This window comes from Onychomys torridus, chromosome 8, assembly GCF_903995425.1.
Source record: "Onychomys torridus chromosome 8, mOncTor1.1, whole genome shotgun sequence".
Taxonomy (NCBI): Eukaryota; Metazoa; Chordata; class Mammalia; order Rodentia; family Cricetidae; genus Onychomys; species Onychomys torridus.
In genome coordinates this window covers 73,019,454-73,039,610 of record NC_050450.1, presented here as the reverse complement: position 1 = coordinate 73,039,610, position 20,157 = coordinate 73,019,454, and the positions used below count along the sequence as shown (strand labels likewise).

The 20,157-nt window shown below is 41.4% G+C and overlaps 1 protein-coding gene across 5 annotated transcripts in view; it reads left to right on the top strand.

Moving 5' to 3' along the window:
- Window positions 1–1,000: 1,000 nt before the first annotated feature.
- Window positions 1,001–20,157, top strand: part of Ggnbp2 (gametogenetin binding protein 2) — a 36,665-nt gene continuing 17,508 nt past the window's right edge. For 2 of the 5 annotated variants that reach the window (XM_036195757.1, XM_036195755.1), the window contains exons 1-6: window positions 1,002–1,166; window positions 1,747–1,933; window positions 11,478–11,558; window positions 12,923–13,176; window positions 15,494–15,592; window positions 19,481–19,594. In XM_036195757.1, coding sequence (XP_036051650.1) covers window positions 1,841–1,933; window positions 11,478–11,558; window positions 12,923–13,176; window positions 15,494–15,592; window positions 19,481–19,594 — 641 coding nt within the window. In that variant the 5' untranslated portion in view covers window positions 1,002–1,166; window positions 1,747–1,840. Of the gene's footprint in view, window positions 1,197–1,746; window positions 1,934–11,477; window positions 11,559–12,922; window positions 13,177–15,493; window positions 15,593–19,267; window positions 19,394–19,480; window positions 19,595–20,157 lie in introns of all 5 variants that reach the window. The other 3 variants (XM_036195756.1, XM_036195754.1, XM_036195758.1) reach the window with 2 other exon arrangements.

The window sequence follows — 20,157 nt, the reverse complement described above, 5'->3', positions numbered from 1 at the left end:
CAGTGACCACATAATGTCATAAGTCAACATGGCTAAGGATGCACTATGGTTTTTTTTTTTTTTTTTTTTGTTATGACTTTCAAAGACTTCATGTGATGATCAAAATACTTTTTAGAGGTCAGTAACAACAGCTTTAGCCTATTTACGAGGAAATATTCGATCTATCCTTAAGATCAGGCAGTTGTACAAGCAGCGAATGGATTTATCATTAAAACAGTCAAGACAAAACAATTCCCATCCTTTGGGCTTTACAACGGACCTCCCCAGAGTAGGACCTGAGAACGTGGCAGCGGGCAGAGTGCAGAGGAATTGTCTTCACAGCAGCTCTGGTTCGGCGAAGATAGTCTTACGGAAGGGCCTTTGGTCACTACCAGTACTTTGCCCAGGGAGTCCCTAGGTTAATATTTACTCAAGAAGTTCCTCTGGTCAGAACGTACACATAGACTACTGTTCAATTTTGTCTCTGTTTGTATCAACAAATTCGGCACGTATCCATCTTCTCCGAGATCTTGCCGCAGTCCCCGTAAGGCGGCCGGCTCCGGGTCAATCAGGGTCGCCGAGCCCGTCCTTCCAATCTTCCAGTAGTGGAAGTCCGACTGTGTCAAATCCTGGAAACCACGGCCCGATGTTATCCTTCCACTGTCCGTTCTCACTGACCTCGGCGGCCTCAGCTCCTCACCACTGACCCAAGTCCTCTCTGGGCCGGGACCCACGCTGTCCGCCCACCCTCCGCCCTCGGGAGAACGCATCCTAGTGCGGCACGGACAGAGACCCAGGCTACCCCTGCTCAGCCTCCCTACTGGCTCTGTCTCACGCTCATTTTGGTAAATCCGGGGCACCGCGCGTTTGCACAGGGAGTCCCCCCCATCACCACCACCACCACCACCACACGCAGATTTCGAAACTCGGGACCCGAGAGAGGCGGCCGCGGTCTCGCGAGAAGAGGCAGGCCCCGCCCGGAGTTCGCGGCCCCTCCCGGCCCCACCCTCCCCACGTCCCCCGCCCTCCCTCCCACACTCCCCGTGGCGCGAGCGGCTGACTGAGCCTGGAGAGGAAACGGCATTCGCAGCCGCGCTCCCGCCCAGGCCGGCCCTGACGCGGGCCTCGTCAGCCGGTAACGGGGAGCAGAGGTGGGGGTCAGGGAGGCGTCCACGAAGTCAGTGAAGGTCAGAACCAAGAGCCCTCTTCCGACCCGGGTGAGGACCGGGTCTGAGCTCGCCCCCACCCCCGAACTCTGCAGAGCAGAGGCGGGATCGACCCCTCCCAGGGGCGGGGTGGCGCCGGGCAACTGCAGCCCGGGGTCCCGCCTGGGCGGGGCGCTGCGAGCGGGGAGCAGGGGGTCAGTGGCGGGGTGCGGGCGTGGGTTGCGGAGCCGAGGCGGGGATGAGCTCCGGGAACCCTGACTGCCGAGCTGGGCGGGGATGTCCCGGGGCCAGCAGGTCCTTTCCGCCTCCCCTTTGGACCCTGACTGGAGGCCAGCGGGCGGGCTGGCGGACGGACGGGCGGACGGGCGGACGGGCGGGCGGGCCGGCCGGGGGGGGGGGGGGGGGGGGGAAGGCAGGCGGCGCGAGGGGGCGGGTCCCGGTGCTGCGGGCCACTGATTGGCTGAGCGCGTGTGGAATCGGGTGATGGGAAACGCAGCCCGGCTCTCCCGTCCTCTCTTGCTCCGCGCCCCCCCACTCCCCCCCGTGGCGAATGTGCTGCGAGGTGGCGGGTGCTTACGCTCGCGGGGTTTGGCTGTTGCAGGCAGGAGCTGGGAGGAGGCGGCGGCGGCAGGAGCGGCGGCGGCGGCGGCAGCTGGGAGGAGGTGGTGACGGTGGCAACGGCAGCGTCGGGGACGATGGCGCGACTGGTGGCTGTGTGCAGGGACGGGGAGGAGGAGTTCCCCTTCGAGAGGAGGCAGATTCCCCTCTACATAGACGACACCCTCACGGTGAGCGGGCCGGGCCGGGCCGGGTTGGGCCCGCTGCTCCCCCGGCAGCTGTTTCCCCTCCTTCCCCTCCCCCAGGCCGAGCGCTGCGCACTGGAGAAAGAGTGTGTTGCAACTCGTAGGCGAGGCCGCCTTCTCTCCGACAGGCCCCACGAACTCGCCTTTGCAGTGAGCCCCTCGGTACCCTTGGCGGGCCCCGAGCCCAGCGCCCAGCGCCCCCGGACGCATTTTGAGGTCCTCTCCTCAGGTCTTCCTCCCTTTCAGCACCCTGGGCCTCCACCCCTGCCTTTGAGACACTGCCTTGCCTAAGCACGCGCCCAGGAGAGGAAGGGTTGGAGGATCTGGGGCGTTTACGTTTAGGGCCTACCCCCCCCCCCCCTACAGAAGCCACTTACCCTCCGGGAGGCTTCATTATCTGGAAATGTCGCAGCTGCATTGCTACCTGTGTATTTTCTATTTTAACACTATAGCTGTCACTACATAAACGTAATTCCTGAGGGCAGAGTGACATTCTCTTGCACAGCGAAGAGTCCGCTAAAATGATTTGATTTTCCTCGTACGTCTCGTATTGCCTAGTATGCTATAATTCTGGAAGTGATTGTGTTAAACCATGACAATTCAAAACGGGCCTTTTTGGCGTTATTTCGTTTGCAAGTATCCTTTTTTTTTTTTTTTTAAAAAAGCAAATTGTTGAGTGTGTAGAAGTAGGATGAAAAGCCGACTGCTCGTGGTCAGTGTGAAGACACGAACGTGGGAAGACCCGGTGTTGGTACACGGTTGCCGACCCTCTGCCCTGTGTTGCAGTACTGTTTCCTTTAAAAGGAAATGGCAGAAATTTGAGTTGATTCTGAGCAGGAAATGAGTGCAGTTGCTTGCCACGGTTTAAAAAAATGAAATGGACCCTTTCTGCACGAGTTTTGAAATCTGCATTTTGATGCTGACGCTCTTGGATCGTACCTACACTCCCCGGTTGTGATATAGTGGGATCATCTCTCCATCCTCCAATCTTTGGCTTTTCTTGCCATTCAAGGGCAGAGCCCTTCTCTTCCTGGAAATCTTTTTGCAGGTATCTAGAAGGTTTTAAAATTTTATATAAAATGCAAGTCATTGTAGAGCGGTCAGGCTGTGCCTTTCTTTTGGCCAGTCTCAATTCAGAGCTGCAGTACTTTTAAAGGATTAGCTGAGCTATTGACTGCTTCCCTTTGCTAGAACTTCGCAGGTGAAAGCATTTTTTTTTTTTTTAATGAGACATGGTAGAATGATTTGACTTGACACAAAGTAGAATTAATGTTGATTTAGAAATTACTTGTATGTACTGGTTATGGTTTCTTCTTTTCTTGCATTATAATTATAATGGACTTGTATTTAAAATAGTTAAAAACAAAAACAAAAAAACACCAAACTAGAATACTGACCAATTAAATGATTTCTTTCTTAATGTGACAACGTTTGATCGTAGTTCATTTGTTATATTTGTTATCCCTTCTGTCCCCTCTCACCATACAACCCCTTCAGTGTTCGGCCTTCTAAAGCACTGTTGGATAGCCACCTTTTGTGTGTGTGTGTGTGTGTGTGTGTGTGTGTGTGTGTGTGTGTGTGTGTGTGCGCGTGCGCACTTTCCCCTTAATCCTGAGGGGGATGAAAACAGGGAACGCCAATGTAAATGTTGTGTTCTAGAAATTTTAAGGCAACTTACTTTCACATAACCACCTTCAGTATGAATGCAGCACATTAATCAGTACATACTTTATGAAGCGCTTTCAAGTGACTAGCATGTGTTACATTCTTAACAATGATGTGAATTCCCAAGTTATTTCATAGATGAACTTGCATTGTGGTTTAGTGTCACACTGCTTTTGCCTTGTAATTTTGTTTTTCTTGTATTATATAGACTTGTTACAAAGACACAATTTAAGCTTATTTAGATATCTCAAAATAGTAGGTATACATTTTCCTTGCTTAAGGAATGGATTTTTGTCATTAAGAAATGAATTTTGTTAGCTTATCTTGGAAACTCATACACCATCATTGAATGCTGTTGATGAATGAATGTTAATGAAAAGTCACTTAAAGCTATGACATATTTAGGGATTCGGGCCTTTTTCCAAGATCATTTTTTGGTGGGGGGGTTGGCTTTTTTCGAGACAGGGTTTCTCTAGCTTTGGAGCCTGTCATGGACTAGCTCTGTAGACCAGGCTAGCCTCGAACTCATAGAGATCCACCTGCCTCTGCCTCCCGAGCGCTGGGATTACAGGCGTGCGCCACCACCGCCCACCCGGCAAAATCATTCTTATCAGTCCCAGTTAAAGGGAGAATGCAGAACAAAACACCTGTCAGGAGGGAGGTGGGAAGAGGAAGCAGGGGTGTGTGTCCATTGATACTGGATGACAGTGTGTGCCTGAAGCTAACTTGGTTTGATCTTTATTCCTAGGGACCCAAAGGGGGGAACCTTGTGATCTTTAAGTAAATGGTTTTAGAAATCTTGTTTGCAGTTAGATGTTAGTCTAGTTACAATGTTTATAGTTTACAGCTTTATCGCTTTAGCGGAGATAGTAAAAGTTTTAGCCTTAGTTAAAACTAGTGATTTTTAACTTAGGTTAATAAAGTGAAATTAAGATATTTGTATGTGAAAAAGCCTTTTTTCCCCTCTCTTTCTTTTTCTTTTCTTCTCTCTTTGTGTCTTTTTCCAGACAGGGTTTCTTGACAGCCCAGGCTGTCAGGCTGCCCGGCTGCCCTGGAACTTGCTCTGTACACCAGGAGAACTCAGAGATCCACCTGCCTCTGCTTTTTGAGTGCTGGGATTAAAGGTGTGAGTCGCCACAGCCCGTCTTAGAAGCTTCTTTTGTTACATGTTGTATTCACATTTTTAAAGGGTCTCTATGGTACTTCAGTGGTTTTGAACACTTGGGTACGTTACTATACAGGTGTAGTTGAGATAAGTCCTAAGTAAATAAGTAAACGTATCAATTGATACACTATTTAGGAAAGTATCAGGTTGTGTAGCCATAGTATATTAGAAGTAGCTGATAGGAAGAATGCAGATTTTATTTTAGATATATTTTTGAAGAATTAGTTTCTTTCAGCAAGACTAAAAATATTTTTATTTGATGTATATGTGTGTGTGCCTGAGTGTATGGAGCCTTATGGGTAAGAGCCCGAAGAGGTCAGAAAAGGCATTGGATCCCTCAGGAACTGTGATCCTCTGCAAGAGCAGGTTTTTTTTTTTTTTATAATTAATTTATTTTATTATTATTATGTGTTTTAATATTATACATCAGCCATGGGTTCCCCTGTCCTCCCCCCTCCCGCTCCCACCTCCACCTTCCCCCTAGTCCCTCCCCTCCATTCCCATGTCCTCCAGGACCAAGACACCCCTGGGGATTCATCTAAACCTGGTGGAGTCAGTACAGGCAGTTCCTGTCCCCTCCTTCTAGCAAGAGCAGTTCTTAACCGCTGAGCCATTTCTTCTTTCTCCTCCAGGATTTAAAAAAAGAAAAAGAACAAACAGAATTAAAATATGTAGTTCTGCTGGGTGGTGGTGATGGCAGCAGCGCATGCCTTTAATCCCAATCTCAGGAGGCAGAGGCAGGCAGATCTCTGTGAGTTCGAGGCCAGCCTAGTCTACAGAGCTAGTTCCAGGACAGCTAGGGATACACAGAGAAACCCTATCTCAAAAAACAAACAAATAAAAAAGTCCTTATTAAATCTTAACGAATAGCCACAAAACAAATTATTCTAACTTTATGCCTCAGAGAGAAGCAGCCTTAGAGTTCTAGTTTTTACTACACACAGGCAGAGGAGGTAAGCTACACTGTCTGGAACATTTTATACTTTGCTTTTAAAAAATATGTATGCATTTATTCATTGTGTATAGGTGTTTCTGCCATAGTACATATGTAGAAGTCAGAGGACAGTGTATGGGGTCAGTTCTTCCACTGTGTAGGTTTGGGAATGGAAGATAGGTTGCTAGGCTTGACAGCAGGCACCTTTACCACTAAGCCATTCTGATGGCCCTCTCATCTTTTTTTAAGATGGGGTCTTAGCCAGGCGGTGGTGGCGGCACGTGTTTTTAATCCCAGCACTCAGGAGGCAGAGGAAGGTGGATCTCTGAGTTCGAGGCCAGCCTGGTCTATAGAGTGAGTTCCAGGAAAGTGCAAAGCAGCTACACAGAGAAACCCTGTCTTGAAACCAAACAAAAAAAAAGATGGGGACTTGATGGTCTCAAGTTCCTGGGCTTAAATGACCCTCCTGTCTCAGCCTCTCGAGTGCTAGGACTGAAGATGTGTACCACTCCTTTTGTCATTTTTAATGGTCATATAAGCTCTGTGATACTCTGTATTATCCTTACGTGAAGTTGGCTTCTAATTTTTGCTATGAATAATATTGCAGGAATATGGACAATGCATTGAGCCGTTTATTTTCCCATTGAGCTTTTGGAAGTATACTTACTGAAGGATTAGAACATTTTATAAGTTTCTTGATTCGTGTTGTTGAATTACTATGTTTCTAGAAGACAACCCTTTTAATTCAAATTCATCCAAATGGACTACACTGGGGTGACAAATAGCTTACTGGGTAAAGGAGATTGCTGCCAAGTGTGATGTGAGTTCCATCCTTGGGACATACGTGGTAGAAGGGAAGAACTGACTCCTGCAAGTTGTCCTCTGACCTCAAGGCAAGCATCTCTAGCATGCATATGTGCCCTCCCCCCATACAAAATAATAATGGACTAGAAGTTGATAGCAGTTTTTAACTGTCTGAGCCTAAAAGGAAGAAAATGGTAATATTGGGGGATTAGGAGTTTAGCGTTTGCTACAAGTTTAATATTTAGAGTTTTCTTTTAGCTCTTTAATATTTAACTTTCCTAGGGGTGATGCATGTTAAAAATGATTTTGTGAATAATAACACAAAAGAGTAAAACCAAAGTGACATTAATTTTGATAGATACAAACTAATTGTGTTGGTTAGAGCTCATGAGAATGGTCTGAAACCAGTTTTTTATGTGTGGTCAGGTAAAAGTGGGACAGATGCTTAAGAGTGAAAGTCAGTAATGGATGCAATAAACTTTACAAAGCAGTAATTGCTTCGCAATGACTTGGTCTATTTTTGGATGGCTCTGGATAGGCATCCTCATCATGCAGCTGAACACTAATGATTCCTCTGTGAAACCACACCTCAAGTACTTTACAGGGCTATCTTCCTTTAGGTAACCTAGAATCTAAGATTAAGTCAAGGAAGTGGTTTGAAAGAATGGAGAAAATAGTGCTAGTGGCCTCTTTGCCTTCCCTTTTCTTACTGTTCTCTTAAAACATTAAGTGACATGTAGTAGTTGACTACAAACAATACAATAAAAAGCTGTTATCCTAAATGTTTGAAAGGCAAGGATGAGGTAGTTATTTAGGGTAAAGTCTGTGGTTCAAACAGACAGATGTTCAAGAGAAAGCAAAGCATCCAATTCAGGAAGGTCTCTGTAATGGATTTGATTTCGACATTTATGCTGAGTGTTGACACCTGTGTATTCTATTTTTCCTTTGTACGTGTAGCAAATATTTTACTGGTGTTTGAACCCTGTGTCTTCCATATGCTATGCAAATGCTCTACTATTGGAGTGAACGAACATCCCCATCCCTTTAAAAAGTTTTTTTTTTTTTTTAATGTGTGTGGTTATTTTGCCTACATGTATGTCTGTGTATATCATGTGTATGTCTGGTGCTTTTGTCAGCCAGAAGAGGGAGTCTGATCTCTTAGAACTGGAGTTACCGTGAGCCACCGTGTGGATGTTGGGAATCAAACTGGATCCTCTGGAAAGAACAGCTCCTAACTGTTGAGCTATCTCTCAATTGCCACCCCTTCCCCCCACCATATCCGCCTTTAAATTTTGAGATGTAGTTTTAGTAAGATGGCTGGGCTGTCCCTAAACCTTAAAAAAAAAACCCTGCATATATTTATTTGTGCGTGTGTCTATGTGTAGGAGCATGTGTATCCCACTCCACTCCATATGTGTAGAGGTCTGAGGACAACTTGGGGGAGTTATTTCTCCCCTAATGGGGTCCTAGGGATTGAACTTGTCTCATCAGGCTTGGCAACAAAGTGCTTTATTTAATCTGCTGAGCCATCTTGCTCACACTGGCCCTGGCTGGACTTTTGACCCTTTTTCTTCAGCCTTTTAAGCCACTGAATAATTTTAATTTTTAAAAGGTCAGCTGATAGGTCTTAATGTTAGGTTCTCTTATTTCCACATAATTTTATTTTCTTTTGTTGTACTCTGGAGCCTGAACCCGGAACCACTTATATTAGACAAGTGCTGCACTCCATCCAGACTGTAAGTCTAGCTTGACATTCGAATTCCTCAGTCTTAAACCCTGTGAGGTGATTCTGAAGAAATGTGAGTTAATTGAACTGTTTTCAGTGCTGGGGGCCAATCCTTGGGCCTTGTTCATGGTAGGCAAGAGCCACATCTCCAGCCTATTAACTATTTTTAGTTTTAGTTTTCAGGACCAGGATTTCTTAATGATGATGGTCATGAAGTAGGGGCATAAGGTAGGTTTTTCTGTGTAACTCAGGTTGGCCTCAAAGCCACAATTTTCCTGCTTCAGCCTCCTGTGTGCTGGGATTATAAGCATACACCATCATGTCTAGCTTGGACCAAGGCTTCTAATACCAGGATTATTACTTCTTTAAAATTTGAATAAGTTGACTACAGTAAATACAATGGACAACATACATTATTAGACATTTTGCTTGTTAATTAAAGTGATTCCCAACAGATTATTTATGGCTACAGCATTAGATGAGTGACTTCAGTTTTGCATAGGAGCATTAGTAGAGTGATCTCAGAGTGCTTAGAATATACCTAGTAAACATTGAGGCTGCAGTAAGTGTCATTGCCACCATGGCCTGGGGAAAGCAGAGAGACAACTAGAAAGAAAGTAGACTAAGATACTGTGATTGATATACCTGAAAATTGGGTAATTGGGCCTTGAAACCGTGAGATTTGGGCATTTTATGTATACTTAGGGAAGAAGAAACTTTGCAAACAATAAAAACTATTAAAATGGAAATATGTCTTGCAAGGTGATAAAATTATTGTAGAATTGGAAGCAGGGAACACTGACTTCCCCTTGATAATAAGTAGTATTATTGTGCATTGTATATGTGCATTGTAATACACTTGGAAAAGAAAACCACATAGGGGCTCATGACTGTAATCTTGGCACGTGGGAGGTAAAGGCAGAAGGATCAGGAGTTCAAGGCCAGCTTTGGTTGCATGAAACCCACCTTAACCGAAACAAATAAATAGAAAAAATATAAATTTGGAAAAGATATGAACATGTAAGGAAAAATGTTGATTGTTACACATACAACTTTTTTTTTCTGTAAGATAAGCTGTATACATGCAAAGTGGTCTATGTAGTTTTGAATCTGTAAAACTGAACTCCTTTGGATGGTTAGTCAATGTAATACTCATTTCTCTTGTTTCACCTAATAGTATTCTTTTATCAAATTCAGAAGATATAAAACAACTGCTTATTTTCTTTTGTCTATTGAGGCCTCCATGTATTGTGAAGAGAAGAAAATAATAGTCATCTCTGTTAAAGAAGCAGATCCTCATGGTGCTAGTTGGAGGAGAGGGTTTTTTTAGGCAATGTCTCAAGTAGCCTATCTCCATTGAGCTGAAGATGACCTTGAACTTCTGATCTTCCTGCCTTTGCTTAAATTCTGGGATTAGAGGATTATCCACATGAGGGTGTGTGTGTGTGTGTGTGTGTGTGTGTGTGTGTGTGTGTAGTGCTGGGGATTGAACTCAGGCCTTTGTACAAGTTAAGCAAGCACCTATCTACTTTACACCCCCAGCCTGGGAAGGATCTTTTTAAGGCCACATTCAGTGAAGTACAGTTTGCTATTCTTGTTTTTGCCTCAGATGATTCTCTTTATCTTAACTCAACTTTTTGGGTTTATAGGAATCTGAGGCCTTTGTTATCTGGAAATAGTTTGTCCTTGTATAGTATGTTTGATATCTTTTACATTGTTTCAGTTAAGACAGGCATGAAATATATATATATATATAGTATATGAGTGTTTTGCTCACATTATCTGTGCACCGTACGTGTGCCTGGTGCCCTCAGAGGTTAAAAGAAGGTATTGGATCCCCTGAAATTGTGAAGTTGTGAGCCATCATGTAAGTGCTGGAATGGAATTCAGGTCCTTTGTGAGAACAAGTTTCCTTGGTAATATATAACTTCATGGATTAAAAAAATATGTGTACATACTCATGCAGCACACATGAGTATAGTAAGAGGCATTGGGTCACCTTGGAGCTGGAGTTGTTGGCTTTGGAGTTGCTTGATGTTGGTGCTGGGAAGGTAAAGGTCCCCTGGAAGAGCAGTTTGTGTTCCTAACCACTGAGCCATCTCTTCAGCCCTCCCTTCACTTAATGGATTTTAAAATTTGTAATGTCATAGATCAGTGAAATTACTAATTTCCATCCCTCCTCAATTCCTCTGGTAGTGGGTTTTTTATAACTGAATAAATTCCTCAGTGCATCCTTTTTCATCATACTTAGCACATACCTTTACTAAATGCTCAATTCTGTGTTCTAAGTTACATAAATAGATTTTGTTTTGTGGAGTTGGGAATTAAACCTAGAGCCTTCAGTAGGTAGGTTCTGTTAGTAGTAGCTAAGCTAGTTCTCTACTACTGAGCTATAGCTCAGCTTAAAATATGTATTAGTTTGGTATTTTTTTATTCACTTACAAGGGTCAGGGATGGGGCGGATAGGCCGCAGTGAACATGGAGAGGTTAGAAGACAATTTGTAGTTGACTCTCCTCCTTTCACCCTTGGAGTTCCAGGGCTCAAACTCAGATGATCAGGCTTGGTGGCAAGCACCTTTGCCCATTGGAGCCAGGGCACTAGCCCCAAATGTATTTTAACAGACATAGTCTTATTGAGTCTGCAGTTACAGGGAACTAACTAAATTGGTTTATCTAACTAAATATTGTTGGTCACTGCCACTTTAGAAATTACAACTTAATTCTTACAACTGCTGTGTTAAGTAGATATTAGAAGTTATTACTAAATCTTATTTTACAGTTAAGGAAATAAACAGGTTCACTAACTTGTCCAGAGTCTTGACATAGATACTAAGTGACATCCTGGGTTCCAGCTGTGTGTTTGACTTTAGTGCTCCTAATGGCTGCACTGTGTCTAGCTTTAGAAATTTGTATACTTTAGGCCAGCAAGGTAGCTAAATGGGTAAAGGTACTATCCAACAAGACTGAAAAATTGAATTTGATCCCCAAAGTTCATTTGGTAGAATGAAAGAGCTGACTCCTACAATGAATGTATCCTCTTACCTCCGAGTGCATGTGTGTGCATGTGTACACATATACTAAATTTAAACATAGGATAAATTGTGCACTGATTATTAAAACCCCCTTTTGCAGGAGACAGTCTAGCTTTATAGATATTTCTAATAGTTTATAAAGTATGCTGTAGAATGTGTCTGAAGGATCATATGAGTGATTTCTGTTCTGTTTGCCTTTTAAGATGGTGATGGAATTTCCTGACAATGTTTTAAATCTCGATGGGCATCAAAATAATGGTGCACAACTAAAGCAATTTATTCAGGTAAAGTTTTAAAATCATTGTTTTTAGTCATGTATGTGCATGTTTTAAACCATTTAACATTTAGCTATAACTTCTGATTTCTTTTTTTGTTGTTTGTGTTTTTGAGACCGTGCTAGGATTAAAGGATTGTTCCACCACACAGTAGCTTCTAGTTTTTTTTTTAACCTAGGCTTCTCCCTAGGTGTTAACAGTGCACTGAAGTTGATCTCATTTCTACTGTTGTAATAAATGTACTTACCTATCTGACTTAGAGATTAGTCATGTGAAAGAATTATGTTTTGTTCACATTTTATAGGTTCAAAAGTCTTTGATTTTAACAGGTCATCTTTCTTAGTTTTTACAAGATGGGGTTTGCAACATCTTATTAAAACTTGTTGGGGCCAAGGTTATCAGTTGGTGCCAGAATGTTTACCCAACATGTATAAGGCTCTGGGTTTGATCTCTAGCAACACACACGCACGCACGCACGCACGCGCGCGCGCGCGTTTCTTTTTTAAAAAGTTAATTCTGTAATATGAATTTTCTGATTTTTATTTTTTGTTTAGAAATAAGATACTTTTCAAATACTCAAAAATATGTAACTAAGTTGGACAGTGGAAGTGCTCTTTTTTTTTTTTTTTTTTTTTTTTTGAGACAGGTTTTCTCTGTGTTACTTTACACCTTTCCTGAAACTCACTTGGTAGCCCAGGCTGGCCTCGAACTCACAGAGATCTGCCTGCCTCTCCTGTCTCCGAGTGCTGGGATTTAAAGGCGTGTACCACCACTGCCTGGCTCAAGTGGTGCACATCTTTAATCCCAGCACTCGAGAGGCAGAGGCAGGCAGATCTCTGTGAGTTTGAGGCCATCCTGATCTACAAAGCGAGTTCCAGGACAGCCAGAGCTGTTACACAGAGAAACCCTGTCTTGGGGAAAAAAAACAACAAAACAAACAAACAGCAACAAATATTTATATAATTAAAATAAGAATTAAGTTGTTAGATTATTAAGAGCTCTATTTTTAAAGCATACTTTGAATGAAAAATTAATAGTAAAAATGATATATTTAAATACTGTCGATTTGATATATTTAAATATTGTCGTCTTTCCTTACCTGTCTTCCTGGGAGTGTTAATTGTAACTTTGCTGCTAACTCCCTTAAGTAGAAATTCCTTATCAGCGTTTTGCCCATTTCTCTACTGCTGTGGTTCCCATTCATTTTTCTTCCTGTCGTAACAGGAAGCAGATTACATTCATGTACACTAGCATAGTTACTCATTCTATATAGGTAAGGTAGTTCTTGTTTTTTTCCAAGGATGGAAGCCAAACTGTAGTAAAAAAGTAATTTTATGTCCTAAGAAGTATTTATTTTTCTTTTTCCCTTTCAGCGACATAGTATGCTTAAGCAACAAGATCTAAGTATTGCCATGGTGGTAACATCACGCGAAGTCCTGAGTGCACTTTCTCAGCTTGTCCCATGTGTTGGTTGTCGTCGCAGTGTGGAACGCCTCTTTTCTCAGCTTGTAGAGTCTGGAAATCCTGCCCTTGAACCCCTGACAGTAGGGCCCAAGGGAGTACTATCTCTGACTCGAAGCTGCATGACTGATGCAAAGAAGCTTTATACATTATTTTATGTACATGGGTAAGTATAGTTAATTAAGAAACAACTGGTTAATAAAATAGTTAATTTTAAACAGCTTGATTAACAATGGACTCTTTCCCCCCCCCCTAATTTTGGCCAGGGCAAAGATTGAATTCAACAGTTTTATTGAGTAGCTTCTAGTTTCTGCTCTCGTGTGGAGGGAGGTATACATTAAGGAGATAAATAGTTGGTTGAGTATAAGTTGTGAAGAAAACCATAAGAGGGTGAGTGGATTAAATGACTATGAAGAGTGTGATCTAGGAATGCCCTTCTAATAAATAGGTGAATAAAGTAAAGTGAGGGAGCCCTATATCTGTCCTGATGAAGATACAAAAGGAACAGCAGGTATAAAGGGTCAGAGGTTAGAACTTTCTTGACGTGTCTGAGGAACAGCAAGGAGACCATGTTGGCTGTTGCTGAAGCCAGATGAGGAAAGAGAACAGTAATAACAGGTGAAATCAGAAGAGTGATGAAAGTTCAGTCATGGTAGTGCCTTATAGGTCACGCTGAGGTGGTTACTCCGAGTAGACTGGAAGCTTTGCAGAGTTTTAAGCAGATGAGCAACACATTCTGACTTGAAATTTGGCCTACAGTGACCTTCGTATTGAGAATGAAGTGAAGAGAGTGCAAGGTAGGTATAAAAACAGAGAAATAGGTTGTTTAATGATAAATGGGAAAAGTGACTTGGATTACAGGTGATAAAGGCACCAAGAAGTGATAGCATCCTGAAATATTTTGAGAACTGAGTCAACAGGATTTTTATATAGATTGATAAGGGGAGAGATGGCTTCAGTAATGATTCTTAGATTAGTGGTATAAAGTATAGGCAGACCAAGATACTTCTTGTCAAGACTAATGGTTTAGTGGGATCTCTAGGACCCTCATGGTTTAAGGAAAGAACCAACTCTAAAAGTTGTTCTCTGACCTCCACATGTACTTGAATTCACATGTGTGCATGCAGACATACATATATAAATAAAACAACTTTTTTTTAAGTGTAACAGGTGATTGCCTTTTACTGAGATGGGGTAAGACTAGGGAGCAGTTTTTCAGAGTTCTTTTGTATGTGTTAAGTTAGAGATTTCAATTGGATATCATTTACTAAATATCAGTAGGAAAAGGGATTGAAAGATCGAACCCAAAGGCTCTTCTTTTTGGAGGCGGTGGTAGAGACTTCTGATTTATTTTTATTCATTTTTGAAGTTTGGCAGATTGATCCAGGACTTCATGTTTATTAGGCAAGTGTTCTACCTCTGAGCTATAGCTCTAGCAGGACTTTGGATTCTAACTGCTTAGGAAAAAAAAGCTTTGGAGGGTTTTTGAACAGAGGAATAACATAATCTGATATGATATAAAAGGAATAGTCCTGCTGCTGAGTGAAGTCTAGAATGTAAAAGGCAACAGTGGCAGTGTGGAACCATTTGGGAAGTTGTAATTGATTAACTAGAGATTGGTATGTTCAACAAGGGATGTGAGTGATAGGATTGTAGATACATATAAAAGTTAGTTGACAAGCTTTGCTAATTGGTTGGATGTAGGATGTATGGAGTATTATTACACATTGCATATACATTTTCTTTCTGTGTATACACATTCACTATATTTTATTATTTATTTATGTGTGCTCATATGCAATAGCTCATTTGTGGAGGTCAGTGGACAACTTTAGGGAGTCAGTTCTACCTTGTGAGTCCCAAATCATCAGGTTTGGCAGCAAGTTCCTCTGCCTATGAGCCATCTTGCCAGTCCAACATTGTGTATTCATATAAAATTTCTGTGTTGACCTCTCTAAGATAGTATATATTTATATAACTTTTGAGCAAAGGAAGATGGGTGAAAGTCGTGTAAGCAGTCTCTAAAATGTCAGAGTGTGAGACACATGGTAAGTACCAGGATAAGAGTTGTAGTCTAGAGAAAGAGAACACTGAGTAAAGTAGGTTTCTTCTAGGTGACTGGCTAGAAATGGAAAGGGAAACTTAGTGTAGACTGCTTTACGTAAGAGTTTACTGAAGACATATTCAGGATAGGTGATGTCTCTGGAATACTGTTAAATATACTTCTCACAAAAGGCAGGTAGGCTGGTAGGTGGTGGCGCATGCCTTCAATCTCAGCTCTTGGATCATGGTGGATCTCTGTGAGTTCGAGGCCAGCCTGGTCTACAAAGTGAGTTCCAGTCCAGGCTCAGAAGCTATACAGAGAAACCTTGTCTCAAACCCCCACCCCCCCCCCCCCCCCCCCCCCCAAAAAAGGCTGGTAATAGCTATTTTTAAATTTTGAAAGAGAAACGACAAACCTTTAATGGTTTATTTTTTATTAGGTCCAAACTAAACGATATGATAGATGCTATTCCAAAAAGCAAGAAGAACAAGCGATGTCAGTTGCACTCCTTAGATACACACAAACCTAAACCTTTGGGGTAAGTAGAAGTGAATACTAAAATGCTTCATTAATACTAAGAATATAAATGTTGATCATATTTAGCAAAAAGGATAACACATTGCTAGTTGTGTTAATTGGATTATATTCTGACATATGTCAAAATAAACATGTTCTTGGTTTCTATTGGTCTTTCTGCATTGAAACTGTAAGGTCACTGACTTAAGTTTTTCCTTAAATATGTTTCACCAGGAGAATAAAAATTTTGAGAAATTTATGTAACTAATTTTAAAGTTTTCAAAGTGGTAATATTCTTTGGTCTATAACCATCATGTTTAAATTATTTTTGTCTCTCTTATTTATAGGTTTCCCTAATTTATTAAGGATTAAAAAAAGCCTTAATAAGTTATGATGGTGTGTCATTAGAACCATTTTATAGACATTTTCCCTTTTTTAACATAAAGATACAGATATCCAGGGAAAATACTTTTAAAAAAATTTTATTAGGGCCCGGTGTGTGGCACAGCACTTAGAAAGAGAAGCAGGTGAATCCCTGTGAGTTTGAGGCGAGCCTGGTGTATGTACATAGCAAGTTCTAGGCTAGTTAGGGCTTCATAGTGAGATCTTGTCTCTCAAAAATAAATGAAAAAATCATGAAAGCTGTTAAATACAGAGAAATAAAAAGGCATGAAGTAGAGACTTATTATTTGAGACAGCATATCTCAGTATGTTGCCTAAGCTAGTCAGGATCAAGTGATCCACCAACCTCAGCCTCCTGAACACAAATGGAGACTTCAGGAAGTCCTCCCACCCTGTGTGCCTTCCTCAGATTCAGTACTTACCAAACTTTGAAACATTTGTTTCATTCATCTATCTGCCTTTTTCTTTGCTGAAGTATTTTACAGAAAGTTCAAGGCATCCTGCTATTCTCTGCTCACATGCATCTCTAAAGCAGATGAACATTTGCATGCCCACAATGGGTATTAACTATATTAACAGTAGAGTTAGCTATAATAATCTAATACCCAGTTGATACTCAGATTCCTTATTGTGCATTGGTTTGTTGAGGTAGGATCTAAACAAGAGCCATATATTTCATAGTATCTAAATACTGGGTACGTGAAACCAACAAAGGTCTGTACAGCCTACAGTAGTTCCTGAGTAAGTTATTTTATACTCTTGTGGGATTTTTGTTGTTGTTGTTGTTTCTTGGAGGCAGAGTCTCATGTAGCTCTGGTTGGCCTTGGACTTTCTGTATAGTTTGTATAGTGGAAGATCACTTTGTGCTCTTGATCCTGTCAATACCTCCCTAGTATTGAGATAGCAGGCGTGGACTGACTTATCTGTATCATTTTTATCTGTATTGTTCGTTGGAGGGCTTTTCTCTAAATGCTCATTTCAGTCTTAATTTTCCAATGGGAAAATGAGCAGTATGGTCTAGTAAAAAGGTCTGCCTTCTGGTTTTGTTTCTTCCCCCTCCTCTTCCTCCTCCTCCTTCTCTTTGGTTTTGTTGTTGTTTGTTTCTTTTTTGTGGTTCTGAGGGTTGAACCCAGGGCCTCACCACTGAGTTCCACTTTGGCCTCTTTATGCATGTACTTTATTGAGGACTAATAAAAAGCAGGAGATAGCCCAGCATCTTGCATATCTGTTCTCGGTGCTATTTTCCTGGGAAGACCAGTTCTTCCTGTTTTGCTCCAGCTTCTAACTCTTGTTTGCAGTGACTTGCTTTGTCAGGTATCTACGTCTATTGAATGGACAAGTAGCTACATCTTCCTATCATGTAGCTTACAAAAAAAAAAAAAATTAAATGTCCATAACCTTCATGTTCCCTTTCAGGTACAGCTTCTCTATATGGAACGTCAAATGTGTTTTGAAGATTGTTTATTGAATATGAAATCAATATAAATGGAGGTAGTTGATCTTAAGAAGTGTTACTTAATAAAGGTGGCTGGTTACTCCCTAGTGTATGTAGATGGTAGTCAGTGATTATAGTCTATTTAGTCAGGATGCCTGGAGTAGGTAGAGTTACCTTCAAAGGCTTCCAGTTACTTGCTGTTGGAAATCGTCATTTTATGTTCTTTGCTATTTCCTAGCCTCAGATTTTTGTTGTAGTTTTTAATCCGACTTTTTTCTAAGGAAAGAATACTTGCTGGGTTTCAACTTAATAAAGAGCAGTGATTTGGTCACCTTTACTGAAAGTGTTGTTTTAGCTATGCAAGTAATTCTAGTTACTTTCTGTCTGGAAGTTTGGCGTCTGAAAGAACTGGGCCAAACTTAGGACAGTAGTTAGTGATTAAGGGTAATGTGAGAAAGTGGTATGTAAAATCATGTAGAGAGAAAGTAAGTAGATCAAGAGCAAAGAATGCTGGGAGATTCTGGTTAATGGTGCAAAAGAAGCCGCTGATCAGGAAATTGAGTGAGTATGGTCAGATGGGTAGGAGGAAGCTGGGGCTGTATTGAGTGTTCCTGGGTCACTGAGGTTCCCATCGTAGATGCTGGTTTAACAGCACTGATGATGAGCAGAGCTGGTGGTTGAGTGGAAGCAGATTGAAGTGAATAGAAAATGAATAAAAGTTTGTAATGGGATAAGCCATGGAAAGTGCAGGAGTAGAAGGAGGAAGTGACTTTGAAAGATTCTTCAGAAAGTATGTCTTGAATCACTTGAGGCATGAGGCCTAGATCTGAGTGGTAGGTCATTTAAACTTAACTATCAAAGAGGAGTATGAGAATTGAGAGAGAATTTTTAACATGCAAGATAGATTAGGAGTTGACGCTTCGTTGTTAGAGTAGGTAGACCTGAACCTTGGTTTGGCCCTTCCCCCTTAGTGGGGTTAAAGTGCTGAATTGTATAACGACATGATGATGGTAAGCCAGGAGTTGAGAAATAGTTAGCAATGAAAAAATGAGCAAGTATGGCATTGAATCTCTAGGATTGTAATGAGACCTGCAGAAGATCAGGCAGGATCCAGTTGTTCAGAATTAGCAAAAAAAAACCAGGAAGGGTATCCTTGGTTGGAATATAGATAGACATTTCTGTAGGAAAGCACATCTGCCACACAGCAAAATGCATGACCAATGCCACACTGAAAATAGTTGGGGAGGAGGGTCTGGGAAGTTCTCAGTAAGTTTAAAGAAATTATGTGTGTAGTACTTCCTACTAACTTAGGCTGCATAGAGTGCATCTTAGTGTGCTAATTTAAGTGTAAACTTACGTGTTTTTGTTAGATTAATATATGACTGTCATGGCTACTTGGAAATGTGAAGGTAGATAAGTTTTGTTGTCATCAGCTAGCTATAAATAAGAGTGCCTTAAACAGTAATCATTTAATGATCACATTAAATAGAGAATTTTCAGTCGGTTAAAGATTGATCCATGTTTAGTAGGTGAAGAGAGTAACTTTTTAAATGCCATTTTGGCTTTAGAACCTTTCAAGTATATTTGCTTGTAAAGTATTCAATATATAAACCAGTTTATATTTTATAATTGTAAATAATGTTTAGTTGTATCAAGTAAACTTGATAGTCAAGTGTTTGATGTAAACATGTGAAACACATTAAATAACAATGTATTAAGATTATAATCTATTCAAATTTGCAGACTTATCTTACTAATATTTTAATATGTTAAAGAATTCATGATTTTCACATAGACCTTAGCAATTGTTTCTTCAGGTTATCTCAGTGTCACTAAGCTTTGTACCATACTGTACTGCAGTGAAGGGAGCAGTAGCAGTGTCAGTTCAGAGAAGTTAAGTACAGATAAGAGAAGTAGTGAAGACCACAGGAAGGACAGCAAGTGTAGGATCATTTTCCATTATGGACCTTTCCAGGGAACAGCCAGGTAACACCAAGCAATCCTTTATTCTGCCTTTTTAAACCATTTACCTCATAGATGCCTCCTTTTCACTAATATTTATTCTTCTTACAGAGGATGTTGGATGGATGTATGGGAACTAATGTCCCAGGAATGCAGGGATGAAGTAGTTTTAATTGACTCCAGCTGTCTCTTAGAAACACTAGAAACGTATCTGCGAAAGCACAGGTAAGTAAGTGCAAAGGTCATTATGATATAATGGCGAGGGTATCTTAGGTGTCAATCATTCAGAGTGGCCTATTACTGGCTTCCTTTGTGTAATAGTATTCTAGTATTCTTCCTATTAATATTTGGTACTAGGGGTCATAGTAGGCAATTTTTTTATGAGGTGGCTTTGTTAGCCTTCCTATCTATTTCTTTCTTCTTTTTAAAGGTTTATTATTATAATTACTTACTTTTTTGAGACAGGGTCTTTCTGTGTAGTCTTGGCTGTCCTAAAGTACTGAGATTACAGCCATAGACCACCATACCCAGTGTTTATTGTTTTTAAGTGTGCATATGTATGCAGCTTGTGGAGAGTTGTTGAGACCCTGGAGCTGGCTGGACCTGTAGGCAGTTGTGGGCTGCCTGACAGTTGCTGGGAATCAAAACCTAGTCTTGCAAGAGTAGTGTTTGTTCTTAACTCTGGAAACCATCTCTCTTATCTTCTTCTTCTTTTTTTTTTTTTTTTTTTTCCTTTTCCTTTTTGTAATTTTGTTGTTGTTGTTGGTGGTGGTGGTGGGTTTTTTGTT